The following is a 13,598-nucleotide window of genomic DNA, read 5'->3' as shown; positions in this document are numbered from 1 at the left end:
ATTCCTTTTGTGTGTGTGTGTGTGTGTGTGTTGGTAACTGATCCCAGGGGTGTTCTACCTCTGAGCCAAACCCCCCCAGATTGATTTAAGTTTTATTTTGAAACAGGGTCTCACTTACTTGCAAAAGGGTCTCACTCAGTTGCTGAGGCTGGCCTCGAACCTACTATCCTCCTGTCTCAGCCTTGCAAGTACTGGCATTACAGAAGTGTACCACTTTGGCTGGCTTACTATCCCTTTTCTTGACTAAAAATAATATATTAATCTTAAAGTACAAGTAAAAGAAATGTCTTTAATTTGTTGGGAATTTGTGCCCAGCTTCTCATAGTTGATTTGTGCTGTATTTTTCGGACATGACAGAGGCACAAGCACATCACTCATTTAGCACTGTCCCCAGCTTCCTCCTCCTCCTCCTCCTCCTCCTCCTCCTCCTCCTCCTTCTCCTCCTCCTCCTCCTGTTTGTTTTGTGGTTGGCTTTGATCTGTGCTGTATTCTCATGTCATTTGTTCTTTTACTTTTCAGGGAACATTTACTGATGAGAAGTCAAAAGCTTCCCACCACATTTATCCATATCCTTCTTTACAAGAGGATGGTAAGTCAGTTTTTGTGTGTGGGGGGGTTGTGTGTGGGGGGGTACTGGGCTTCCTGGGAGCCCTTCTACCTCTGGGCTACACTCCCAGACCTATTTTTTATTTGGAAACAGGGTCTCTTAAGCCAGCACGGCTGGCTTCGAACCTGCGCGATCTTCCTGTCTCCGCCTCCCAAGCACGGGGATTACAAGCGTGCGCCACCACGCCCGGCTGTTTGTGATTTTAATACATCATGTCACATAGCTTTCATTGTGTCAGAAGAGGTTTAAAAAATATAGCTAGCTTTTTTTTTTTTTTTTTTTTTTGTGGTACTGGGGTTCCTGGAAGCCCTTCTACCTCCGGGCTACACTCCCAGACCTATTTTTGCATTTTTATTTGGAAACAGGGTCTCCTAAGCCAGCACGCGCGGCTGGCTTCAAACCTGCGCGATCCTCCTGTCTCTGCCTCCCAAGCGCGGGGATTACAAGTGTGCGCCACCACGCCCGGCTATAGCTAGCTTTTTAAAAATATTTTTTTTTGGTACTGGGGATGGTACCCAGGGGTATTATACTTCTGAGCTATACCCCCAGCCCTATTTTTTATTCTGCTGGGATTACAAGCGTGCGCCACCACGCCCGGCTTAAAAGTATGGGTTTGTTTGTTTTTTTTTTCTTGGCATATCAAAAGGGCTTGGTAGAAATTAAGGCTGAGACCAGACATGGTGGTACACGCTTATATGTGAGAGGCCAAGACAGAACAATCATAGGTTCCAGGCCAGCCTCAGCTATTTAGTGAAGCCCTCAGTAGTTTAGCAAGATCCTGTTTCAAAATAAAAAGGAATAAGGATATAGCTCAGTGGTGGAATGCCTGTGGACTCAATCATCAGTACCCATTCCTCCAAAAATATTATAGCTGGATAATAGTTTGTTCATTTTTAGCCGGGCATGGTAGCGCACAGTTGTAATCCCAGCATTCGGGAGGCTGAGACCGGAGGATCGCAGTTCGCGGACAGCCTCAGCTACTTAGTGAGGCCCTCTGCAACTCAGTGAGACCTTATTTCAAAATAAAGAATTAAAAATAGGGCAGGGGTGTAGCTCAGAGGTTGAATGTCCCTGGGTTCTATCCCCAGACCGCCCCAAAAAAATATTTTTTTGCTCATGAGCTTAATGTTTTTTCTTTTTATTTTTCAGAAGAATGGTTGAGACCCATCATGAGAAAAGATAAGCAGGTGTTAGTACACTGGGGCTTCTATCCAGACAGGTAATAATAATTATTATTGTATAAATTATGCATATTTAAGGAATATAGTATGGTAGTTATATACACAAACACGGAGTGTAAGGATTTGGTCAGGATTAGTTACCATTTCCATCTCCTAAAACATTTGCGAAAATTTTTTCATTAACATATGAGCTATAATGTGATAGTTCAAAATATGTATATATGTATTTTTTCTTTTTTTTTTTCTTTTTTTTTTTCTTTTTTTTTTCTTTTTTTTTTTTTTTGGTGGTACTGGGGTTCCTGGAAGCCCTTCTACCTCTGGGCTACACTACCAGACCTATTTTATACTTTTTTATTTTTGGAAACAGGGTCTCTTAAGCCAGCATGGCTGGCTTCGAACCTGCGTGATCCTCCTGTCTCAGCCTCCCAAGTGCGGGGATTACAAGTGTGCGCCACCACGCCCAGTGTAATATGTATATATTTTTCTACTGATAAATCATGGTTATTAATATTTCCCTCTCCTTATTGTTATTGTTGGAGCCTTTCAGTTACTCTCTTCAGTTAATATGAAAATGTTTGTCTTTATATCTGGTGCATATATAAGTTAGACTTTATATTTTTTGTGGTACTGGAATTAAAATCAGGGTTGATCCATTTCAGAGACACACCCCCATCCCTCTTGTGTGTGTGTGTGTGTGTGTGTGTGTGTGTGTGTGTGTGTGTGGTACCTGGGGATGGGACACAGGACCTTCTGTCCCCAGACTACACCCCCAGACCTATTTTATTTTTTATTTGGAAATAGGGTTTCACTAAGTTTCTAAGGCTGGCTTTGAACGTGTGCTCGTCCTGTCTTAGCCTCTGTACTGGGATTACAAGTGTGCACCATCACTCCTGGCCTCTTTTGTTTATTATTTTGAAATAGTTGTGATAAATTGATAAGGTTGGCCTTGAATTTGTGATCCTCCTGTGTATCAGCTTTCCATGTACTGGGATTATAGGTATGTGCTACCACTCTTAGCTAGATTTGGTATTTTGAATAGCAGTTTGTTTGTTTGTTTGTTTGTTTGTTTGTGGTGCTAGAGATTGAACTTCTTCAAGCTATACCCCCAGCCTGATTTTTTTTTTTTTTTATTCTTTTTTTTTTGAAACATGGTCTCAGTAAGTTTTTGAGGGTCTCACTAAGTAGCTGAAGCTATCTGGGTGTGGTGGTGCACGCTTGTAATCCCAGCATTTGGGAGGCTGAGATAGGAGGATCGCGGTTCAGGGACAGCCTCAGCTACTTAGTGAGACCCCAGCTACTACTAACCCTTTGCAACTCAGTGAGACCCTGTTTCAAAATAAAGAGTAAAAATTAGAGCTGAAGCTGTAGCTCGGAGGTCAAATGCCCCTAGTTCTATTCGCACATCTGCAAAAAAAAAAAAAAAAAAAATTAGCCTAAGCTGACTGCGAACCCTCCTACAATCTCAGACTCCCAAATCTTGGGATTACTAGCGTGCACTACCATGCCTGGCTTATTTGTTAATTTATATTAATCATTGTTCTTATTTTATTAAATATATTTTGGGGTGGAGGTACTAGGGATTGAACCTAGAAGCATTCTACCTCTGAACTACACCTTCAAAACTTTTTTTGTTTTTGTGTTGAAATAAGGTCTCGAAAGTTTGCTTGAATATTCTCTACATTCCTCAGGCTAGCTTACAGCCTACCAAGTACTGGAATTACAAGTGTGCGCCATCATATCCAGCTGCATTCTCTGTTCTCTGTGTTTCTTGTTCATTGATACTTGGACATAGAGGTTGATGATTCCATTTCAGCTGGGCGTGGTGGCGCATGCTTGTAATCCCAGCATTTGGGAGGCTAAGATCGGAGGATCGCAGTTTGCAGGCTGTTTTTTTTTTTTTTTTTTTTTTTTTTTTTTATGTTGTTGTTGTTGGAAGTAGGGTCTTAGTAAGTTTGTAGGTCCTCGCTAAATTGCTGAGACTGTCCTCAATTCCACATTCCTCCTGTCTCAACCTTCCAAGTTCTGGATTTGCAGGTGTGTGCCACCATGCCTGGCTGGTAATGATTTTATACTTTTTACACAGTGTGTGGGAGTATGCATACAGATTTATATCTGATTTGGAGCTCACTGATTATAGGACTGAGTGGGGAGAAGAGGCTATTGGGATGTGGGTTAGATTGCTGCAGAATGGCAGCAGTAGGACCAGAAGTGGGGTCATGGCAAGCCATTCTCAGAATTTTGACTTCCACTCTGTCAGAGCCATTGATTTTAAGAAGTAGAATGTTGTGGGCTGTTATTTTAAGAAGATGCTCCAGTTGTTTGTGTGAAAGTTTCTGTTGGGTAACAATGGCTAAAATAGGGAAACAAGTGGACAGAAGGGAGATATGGGAGTGTCCCCTGTGACAACTCCTGCCTCAGCCTCCTAAGTAGCTGGGTGTATAGGTGTGCACCACCACACCCAGCCAGGGTACATCTTTACTGCTTGATAAATCTCTAATGACTGAACTTTGATTCTATTTGTTTTCCTTTTTTAATTACTTTATAGCTATGATACTTGGGTCCATAGTAATGACGTTGATGCTGAAATTGAAGACCCACCAATTCCAGAAAAACCATGGAAGGTAAATGGTTGTTTATTTATTTATTTTATTGGTTCATTATAATGTAGCTCATGTTTAAAATGCATACATTCACACGGTGCTTGAAGCTGTCCATGAACCGCATCATCTTGTCTCAGCCTTTCTTTTTTCCCCCCCGGGTCTGGAACCCAGGAAACATTCAATCTCTGAGCTACACACCCCTCCCTATTTTTATTCTTTATTTTGAAACCGAATCTCACTAAGTAGCTAAGGCTATCCACAAACTGCGATCCTCCTGTCTCAGCCTCCCGAATGCTGGTATTACAAGCGTGCGCCACCATGCCCAGCTTGTCTCAGCCTTTCAAATACTGGGATTATAAGCATGCATGGAGTAGTATTGGAGAAACTAGGGCTGTAGTTTAAATATCTGTATATATGTCACTTACACCATCCACTGGATCCTGCATTTTATTAATTCTCAGAAGAATTAGCTACAATGAAAAGTGATCTCATGAATGCCTGGGAAAAGCCTAACGTCTGGCTTTTACACTCCTACCCAGTATGGTGATTTCTGATAGTTCTCAGAGTACATGTGTACTTGATGGGACTAGATGGATGCTGGTTCTCTGGACATCTGTGCATTGGTCATCATTCAGGTTGTCAGAGACCTCCTGGGTGCCAAGAGCAAGGACTGTCTTGTTCTGCATTCTGGATTTTTGTGGGGATTTTTTGGTTTTGGGGTTTTTTTTGTTTGTGGAACTAGGGATAGAATCCAGGGTCATTCTATCTCAGCTACACTGCCAGCCTTTTTTTTTTTTTTTTAATCAGTGATTTTCATGATGATATAATTATCAATTTAAAAGATTTTAGCTTGTAATCCCAGCATTTGGGAGGTTGAGACTGGAGGATCACAGTTCTCAGACAGCCTCAGCTATTTAGTGAGGCCCTCCGCAACTCAGTGAGACTCTGTTTCAAAATAAAGAATAAAAAATTGGGCAGGGGGTGTAGCTCAGAGGTCAAATGCCCCTGGGTTCCATCCCCAGACCCGCAAAAAAAAAAAAAAAAAAAAAGATTTTAGCTATCAGCCAGGCATGGTGGCCCACGCTTGTAACCCCAGCATTTGGAAGGCTGAGACAGGAGGATCTGGGTTCGTGGACAGCCTCAGCTACTCATTGAGGCCCTTTGCTACTCAGTGAAGCCCAGTTTCAAATTAATAAAACATAGGTCTGCTGTGTAGCTTGGAGGTGGAATGCCCCTGGTTTCCATCCCCAGTACCAAAAAAAAAAAAAAAAAAAAAAAGAGTAGCTATCAAAGCCTCATTTTCAGCCAAGTCAGTGACACTCTTTTCCTATTTGTTCAGTGGAAGAACTGCAATAAAAATTATGGAAGGTGAAGTTGCAGTTCATGTGTCATTCCTAGTTGTATCTTCTTAATCTGTTGTGTATAATTGAAGCTTTGGAAATAATCAGTTTTCATTTTAAATTTTTCAAAAATAGAAGAGGTTCTATTATGTATGTGGGTATTCATGCCTTGATATGATTTAGGTTCATGTGAAATGGATTCTGGACACTGATGTTTTCAATGAATGGATGAATGAGGAAGACTATGAGGTGGATGAGAACAGGAAGCCAGTCAGTTTTCGACAGCGGATTTCAACAAAGAATGAAGAGGTATTTTATTTGGCCCCATTTCTACCTACTTAGGTATTTTTCTTTTTTCCTTTTCATATTATCAAATCTTCACTCTTAAACAATCTCACAAGGTACGTACCACAAGGTACGTCAGCCAGTATATATATTTAAAGTTCCTAGGTGATTGTAATAATCCTTTCATAAGTTGTACCACTCACAAGAGTCTTGAAATTCCAAAGCATCATTACTTTTTTTTTTTTTTTTTTTTTTTTTTGATGGTACTGGGGTTCCTGGAAGCCCTTCTACCTCTGGGCTACACTCCCAGACCTATTTTATACGTTTATTTGGAAACAGGGTCTCTTAAGCCAGCAAGGCTGGTTTCGAACCTGCACGATCCTCCCGTCTCCGCCTCCCAAGTGCAGGGATTACAAGCATGCACCACCATGCCTGGCTGCAACATTAAAATTTAAAGGGGCACTTGTAGCACCACCACTCCCCCAAAATTGCCTGTTTTTTTTTTTTTTTTTTTAATTTATTTTTTTTGGTGGTACTGGGGTTCCTGGAAGCCCTTCTACCTCCGGGCTACACTCCCAGACCTATTTTATATTTTTGAAACAGGGTCTCTTACGCCAGCGCGGCTGGCTTCGAACCTGCGCGATCCTCCTGTCTCTGCCTCCCAAGCGCGGGGATTACAAGCGTGCGCCACCACGCCCGGCCTCAAAATTGCCTGTTTTAAAATTTATTTTTAGCCGGACGTGATGGTGCACGCTTGTAATCCCCACGCTTGGGAGGCTGAGACAGGAGGATCACGCAGGTTCGAAGCCAGCCTCAGCTGGCTTAAGAGACCCTGTTTCCAAATAAAATATAAAATAGGTCTGGGAGTGTGGCCTGGAGGTAGAAGGCCCCTGGGTTCCATCCCCAGTACCGCCCAAAAAATAAATAAATAAAAATAAAAAATAAAATTTATTTTTATGGTACTAGGGAATGAACCTAGGGGCATTCTAAATCTTAGCTACACTCCCAGCCCTATATTTTATTTTATTATTTATTTATTTATTTTTGGTGGTACTGAGGATATAACCCAGAGGCTTTCTACCTCCAGGCTATATTCCCAAACCTATTTTATATTTTATTTGGAAGCAGGGTCTCACTAAGTTGCTGAGAGCCCCACTAAATTTCCGAGGCTGGCTTCGAACCTGTGGGATCCTCCTGTCTCAGCCTCCTGAGCGCTGGGATTATAAGCGTGCACCACCACACCCAGCCCCCAGCCCTATTTTATGTCTATTTTGAAACAGGATCTCACTGCTTGCTAAGGCATTAATGGAATTTACATCCCACCTTTCTCAGCCTACCAAGTACTGGGATTATAGGCATGCACCACCACTCCTGGCTTTGTTTTTTATTTTGAAGCAGTGTCTAAGTTTCAGAGACTGGCAACAAACATGGAATCCTTGTGTCTGAGTTTCCCAAATACTACTGGGATTACAAGTGTGCACCACCATGCCTGGGAAGAATCACTTTTTTTTTTTTTTTTTGGTGGTACTTGGGGTGGAACCTTCCAGGATATACTCCCAGACCCATTTTATATTTTATTTGGAAACAGGGTCTCACTAAGTTGCTAAGAGCCTCACTAAGTAGCTGAGGCTGGCTTCGAACCTGTGCGATCCTCCTGTCTCAGCCTCCCAAGCGCAGGGATTACAAGCGTGTGCCACCATGCCCAGCTAAGAATCCCTTTTAAAGACAAATAGTAATCAAATTAGACACATTTCTCAAATTATATCTCACTAACCAAAATATAAATAAAAATAAATGTTATTGGATATAAAACATGGGCACTTACTATTTAAAAAATTGAGTATTCTTCAGGAGCTTAAATTAGTATAATAAAACAATACCTGGTGGCCCGGCATGGTGATGCAAGCTTGTAATCCCAGTATTCAGGAGCCTGAGACAGGAGGATCGCAGTTCATGACATCCTCAGCTACATAGTGAGTCCCTTGCAACTCATTGAGACCTTGTTTCAAAATAAAGAATGAAATATAGGGCTGGGGGTTTAGCTTTGAGGTAGAATGCCCCTTTATTTTTTGTATTACTGGGGATGGGACCCAGGACCATTCTACCTCTGAGCTACATTCTACCTCTGAGCTCCAGTCCAGTTTTTCATTATTTTGAAACAGGGTCTCACTGAGTTATAAAAGCCCTCAGTAAGTAGCTGAGGCTGTCAAAAATTGCAATCCTTCTGTCTCTGCTTCCCAAATTCTGGGATTAGAAGTGTGTTCCTTGCAGTATATTAAAGCAGTGGTGCACCTGATTCTCTTTTCTATTTCCAAGTTTTAATCTTGTATTCCAAGTGTCATTAGGTCATTTAAATTTTTTTTTAATTTTTTTTTTTTTTTTTTTTTAAGGTACCAGCGATGGAACTCACGGGCATTCTACCTCCAAGCTACACCCCATGTCCTATTTTTTATTCTTTATTTTGAAACAGGGTCTTGCTAAGTTTCAGAGGGCCTCACTAAGTAGCAGTAGCCGAGGCTGTCCGCAAACCAGGATTCTCCAGTCTTAGCTTCTTAATGCTGGGATTTCAAGCATGTACCACCATGCCCAGCTCTTTTTTTCTTTTTTCTTTTTTTTTTTTTTTTTTTTTTTTTTTTTTTTTTTGTTGTTGTTGTTGTTGTTGTTGTACTGGGGATTGAACCAAACCCAGGGGCTTTTCTACCTCCGGGCTATACTCCCAGACCAATTTTATACTTTATTTGGAAACAGAGTCTGACTAAGATGCTGAGAGCCTAAGTAGTCTGAGGCTAGCTTTGAACCTGTGTGATCCTCCTTTCTTCCTCCTTTCTTAGCTCCCAAGTGCTGAGACTACAAGGGTACTCCATCACGCCCAACTTATTTTTTTTTTTATTGAAGTTATGCCAGTGGCAATTAACCTGCAACCCCCCTCCCCAGCACTTCTCATTTTGAAACAGTCTTGCTAAGTTGTTGAGCCTGACCTTACTCTTGGTCAGGTCTGCTAAGTACTGAGACAGATTACTAGCATATGTCACCATATCTGGATTTTTTTTTTCCAATGCCAGGGATCAAACCCAAGGCCTCAAACAAGGCAAGGCCTATTCTCGTAGTTATTGATAATGCTTTTCTAATCTGGAAGCCTAAAATGTGAAGAAAAACAATCTTTAGTCGTGCAAAGTTTAGGCATGTTTGTCAGCATGATTTGGGTATCTGTGGGATAGTGCAGAGACTATCAGTGATGTATCACTTATGATACATCACCTGCAAGGTTAGGAAACTCTTCATGGCTTGTGGTTTTCTTTGCTCTATATTCGTGTGGTTAATGCTCTGAAAGGTGAGTATACAGAGAAGTGAGCTAAGTTCACTGATACTTATTTTCATTTACTTTTTCCTAGCCAGTCAGAAGTCCAGAGAGAAGAGATAGAAAAGCATCAGCTAATTCTCGGAAAAGGAAGCATTCGCCTTCACCTCCCCCTCCCACATCCACAGAATCTCGCAAGAAGAGTGGGAAGAAAGGGTAAGAACTACAGTGTGATTCGGAAAGCAGCAAAACATACTCCATAGGACTTCCAGGTTTTTAATATTTGTTTACAAATTTTGTGTGTGTGTGTGTGTCTGGGGATGGAACCCAGGGGCATCTGACCTCCTAGCTACACCCCCTGCCCAATTTTTTATTATTTATTTATTTTGTTGTTGTTTTGGGGGGGGTTTGGTGGTACTGGGGGTGGAATCCAGAGGCTTTCTACCACCAGGCTATACTCCCAGACCTTTTTTTACATTTTATTTGGAAACAGGGTCTCACTAAGTTGCTGGAAGCCTCACTAAGTAGTTGAGGCTGGCTTTGAACCCATGCAATCCTCCTGTCTCAGCCTCCCAAGCGCGGGGATTACAAGCGTGCGCCACCACGCCCGGCTTATTCTTTATTTTGAAACAGTCTCACTGAGTTGTGGAGGGCCTCACTAAGTAGCTGAGGATGTCCACGAACTGCGATCCTCTGGTCTCATCCTCCTGAATGCTGGGATTACAAGCGTGCGCCACCACACCCAGCTTTATGTTGTAAGTTTTGTTGAAAGTAAGTCATAGATGTTTGGAAGTCTTTTGTTTTTATAGCTTTCCTTATATTAAAAGCATTTTTGTGTGTGTGTGTGTGTGTGTGTGGTGCTGAGGGTTAAACCCAGAGACTATATACCTCCAAACTACATCACTAGCCATATGTGTGTGTGTGTGTGTGTGTGTGTGTGTGTGTGTGTGTGTGTGTATGTATATACATATATATATATATATTTGGAGACAAGGTCTCGTTAAATTCTATGATTACAGGCATGTGCACCCACGCTCAGCTTAAAAGTGACTGTGTGTTTGGGGTGGACATACTGTGGAATGAATCCAGAGGCATTCTACCATTAAGCTACACCCCCAGCCAAATTTTAAATCTTATTTGGTAACAAGATATCCCTAGATTGCTGAGGGCCTATAAGTTGCCCAGGCTCATTTTTGTTGTTGTTTGTTTGTTTGCTTTACTGGGGATGGATCCCAGGGGCATTCTACCTTCGAGCTACAATCCCCAGCCCTATTTTTTATTCTTTATTTTGAAACAGGGTCTCACTGAGTTGCAATGGTCATCACTAAGTAGCTGAGGCTGTCTTCGAACCATGATCCTCCTGTCTCAGCCTCCCAAATGCTGGGATTACAAGTGTGCTTCACCAGGCCTGGCCTGCCCAGGCTGGTTTTGAACCTGTGATTCTCATATCTCACCTCCCGAGTACTGGGATTACATGCATGCATCACCACACCTGGCTAAAAGTGACCCTTAAGTATATATTTAGTAATAATTACAGAACCTCAGAAATTGTTTTCTGTGTGTAGCTATGATTGGTCTTGTTTATATTTTATATATTTTGTATGTTGCAGACAAGCTAGTCTTTATGGAAAACGCAGAAGTCAGAAAGAAGAAGATGAGCAAGAAGATCTTACCAAGGACATGGAAGACCCAACACCTGTACCTAATATAGAGGAAGTGGTACTGCCCAAAAATGGTTTGTGTTCTTCTGCATGTGAGTGCTAGACACAGTTACATCATGGGGATCACTTATTTCTTGATCTGGGTCTATAGTTCTCAACTTTCTTTTTTTTTTTTTTTTCGTTACTGGGGATGTTACCCAGGCATTCTACCTCTGAGTTACATCACCATCCCTATTTTTATTCTTTATTTTGAATCAGGGTTTCAGTAAATAGCTAAAGCTGGCCACAAACCTGCTATCCTCCTGTCTCAGCCTCCTAATTACTGAGATTACAAACATGCAGCACTACGTCCAGCCTAGTAGGAGTTTTTAAAAAAAACTCCAGGCCAGACTCAGCATCTTAGGAAGACCTTCAGCAACTTAGGGAGGTCCTGTTTCGTAAGAATAGGTAAGGGCTAAGAATGTTCCTAGATTCAATTACCAGTATCCCCTTAAATTTTTTTTTTGTTGTTGTTGTTATTGTTGTTTGGAGAAATAGTGAAAAGTTTTTACATGTTTTGGTATGTATTTTTTTTTTTTTTTTTTTTTTTTTTTTTGTGTTGGTACTGGGGTGGAACCCAGAGGCTTTCTACCTCCGGGCTATACTCCCAGATCTATATTTTATACTTTATTTGGAAACAGGGTCTCACTAAGTTGCTGAGAGCCTCACTAAGTAGCTGAGGCTGGCTTCGAACCTGTGCGATCCTCCTGTTTCAGCCTCCCAAGCGCGGGGATTACAAGCATGCTCCACCACGCCTGGCATCCCTTCTCTCTTTCCCTCCCCCGGTTTTGTGAATATATCTGCTTTTTTTTTTTTTTTTTCTTTCTTTCTTTCTTTCTTTGCAGTACTGGGGAGTCAACCCAGGAACACTGTACTTCTGAGTACTCCCCCAGCCCTATTTTTATTCTTTATTTTGAAAGAAGGTCTCACTGACTTGCTGAGGCTGGCCATGAACCCATACCCTCTTTTCTCAGCTTCCCAAGTACTGGGATTACAAGCGTGAGCCACCACGCCTCGCTCTGCATTATTTATTTTTATAAAGGAAATTTATTAACCACTTGGGTAATTACAGAATGTTGTCAACTTTTTCAGCTAGTTTGTGGTTTTGATCTGAACGTGAATTACATTAGAGTTGGAATGAGATAAATGTTTTCTAAAATCGTGTTCTATTCTGTCTACTTCTGCTAAACAAGTACAACTTTCCTCTACACACAGTGATATGCTTTTTCTTCCTTCTAGTAAACCCAAAGAAAGACAGTGAAAACACGCCTGTTAAAGGAGGAACTGTAGCAGATCTAGGTGAATACTCTTTGGTTGTCTTTCTTAAATACCTCACCTACTCCAATAGTCTTCTATGCTGAGAATTGTTGCTTTCGGTGCTGTGTGTAGGACCCCCAGGTCCTGAGTCTGATTTCCTTCAGTTCCATCATGGTGTGCCACCATATTGACCAGTTTAATTTCTTATTGTTCGTTATTTTTATTCCTGTGTTTCTGTGTCTTTGTAGCACTGGGGATTTAACCCAGAGGCATTCTACCTCTGAGCTACATCTGCAGCTTTTTTTTTATTCTTTATTTTGAAACAGGGTCTCACTAAGTAGCAAAGCGTCCCACTAAGCAACTGAGACTGGCCTCGAACCTGTGATCCTCCTGTCTTGGCCTCCCACATTCTGGGACTAGAATCATGCGCCACCATTCCCAGCTGGTTGTTTGTTTTGTTTTGTTTTTGTGGTGATGGGGATGGAAACCCAGGGATATTCTACCTATAGATTCATCCCAGCCCTATTTTGTTTCTGTTGTTTTTGTTTTGTTTTGTTTTTGATACTGGAGATGGAACCAACAGGCATTCTACCTCCAAGGTACACCACCAGCCCTATTTTTTATTCTTTATTTTGAAACTGGGTCTCACTGATTTGCCGAAGCTGTCCACGAGACATGATCCTCCAGTCTCAGCCTCCCCAAAATTCTGGGATTAGGAGCTGTGCCACCATCCCCAGCTATTTTGTTTCTTTTTAAAATAGGGTCACACGCCAGGCGTGGTGGCGCACACCTGTAATCCCCGCGCTTGGGAGGCGGAGACAGGAGGATCGCGCTGGTTCGAAGCCAGCTTTGCTGGCTTAAGAGACCCTGTTTCCACATAAAAAGGTTAAAAAATAGGTCTGGGAGTGTAGCCCGTGGGAGTGAAGCCCGGAGGTAGAAGGGCTTCCAGGAACCCCAGTACCATCAAAAAAATAAAATAATTAATAAATAAAATAGGGTCACACGACGTTAATCAGAGTCTCACTATTTGCTGAGGCTGTCCTTTAATTTGTGATCCTCCCACCTCAGCCTTCTGTGTACTGGGATTAAAAGTCTTTTTTCACCACACCTGGCTTCTCATATACCTTTTCTACATTGGCACTGTTGCGTTACAATGTAAAAACTGTTTATTTTAAATTTTCTGTGGCTTTTTTTTTCTTATTCTGTGTAAGATCAATCTTTAGTTCTTGGAGTCCGTCGTCCTCAGGGAGGAGGATACTCTTACTAGGCATTGTAGGAATTCATTCTCTTTATTCCTTACATGTCACAGACTTTTGCAGTGCAATTTGAA

General features: G+C 41.7%; 1 protein-coding gene across 4 annotated transcripts in view; it reads left to right on the top strand.

The window, feature by feature from the left end:
• The window catches only part of SMARCC1 (SWI/SNF related BAF chromatin remodeling complex subunit C1), a gene marked incomplete at both ends in the record, with an annotated part of 93,870 nt that overhangs the window by 18,762 nt on the left and 61,510 nt on the right, over positions 1 to 13,598 (top strand). For all 4 annotated transcript variants that reach the window (XM_080715655.1, XM_080715654.1, XM_080715656.1 and 1 more), the window contains 7 exons: positions 520 to 589; positions 1,757 to 1,826; positions 4,334 to 4,409; positions 5,912 to 6,037; positions 9,406 to 9,527; positions 10,922 to 11,046; positions 12,251 to 12,310. In XM_080715655.1, the coding sequence (XP_080571781.1) occupies positions 520 to 589; positions 1,757 to 1,826; positions 4,334 to 4,409; positions 5,912 to 6,037; positions 9,406 to 9,527; positions 10,922 to 11,046; positions 12,251 to 12,310 (649 nt within the window). The remainder of the gene's footprint in view (positions 1 to 519; positions 590 to 1,756; positions 1,827 to 4,333; positions 4,410 to 5,911; positions 6,038 to 9,405; positions 9,528 to 10,921; positions 11,047 to 12,250; positions 12,311 to 13,598) is intronic.

This window comes from Muscardinus avellanarius (assembly GCF_963383645.1).
Source record: "Muscardinus avellanarius genome assembly, chromosome: 18".
NCBI lineage: Eukaryota > Metazoa > Chordata > Mammalia > Rodentia > Gliridae > Muscardinus > Muscardinus avellanarius.
The sequence above is the reverse complement of the archived record's forward strand: the minus strand, read 5'-3'. Positions and strand labels throughout refer to the sequence as shown.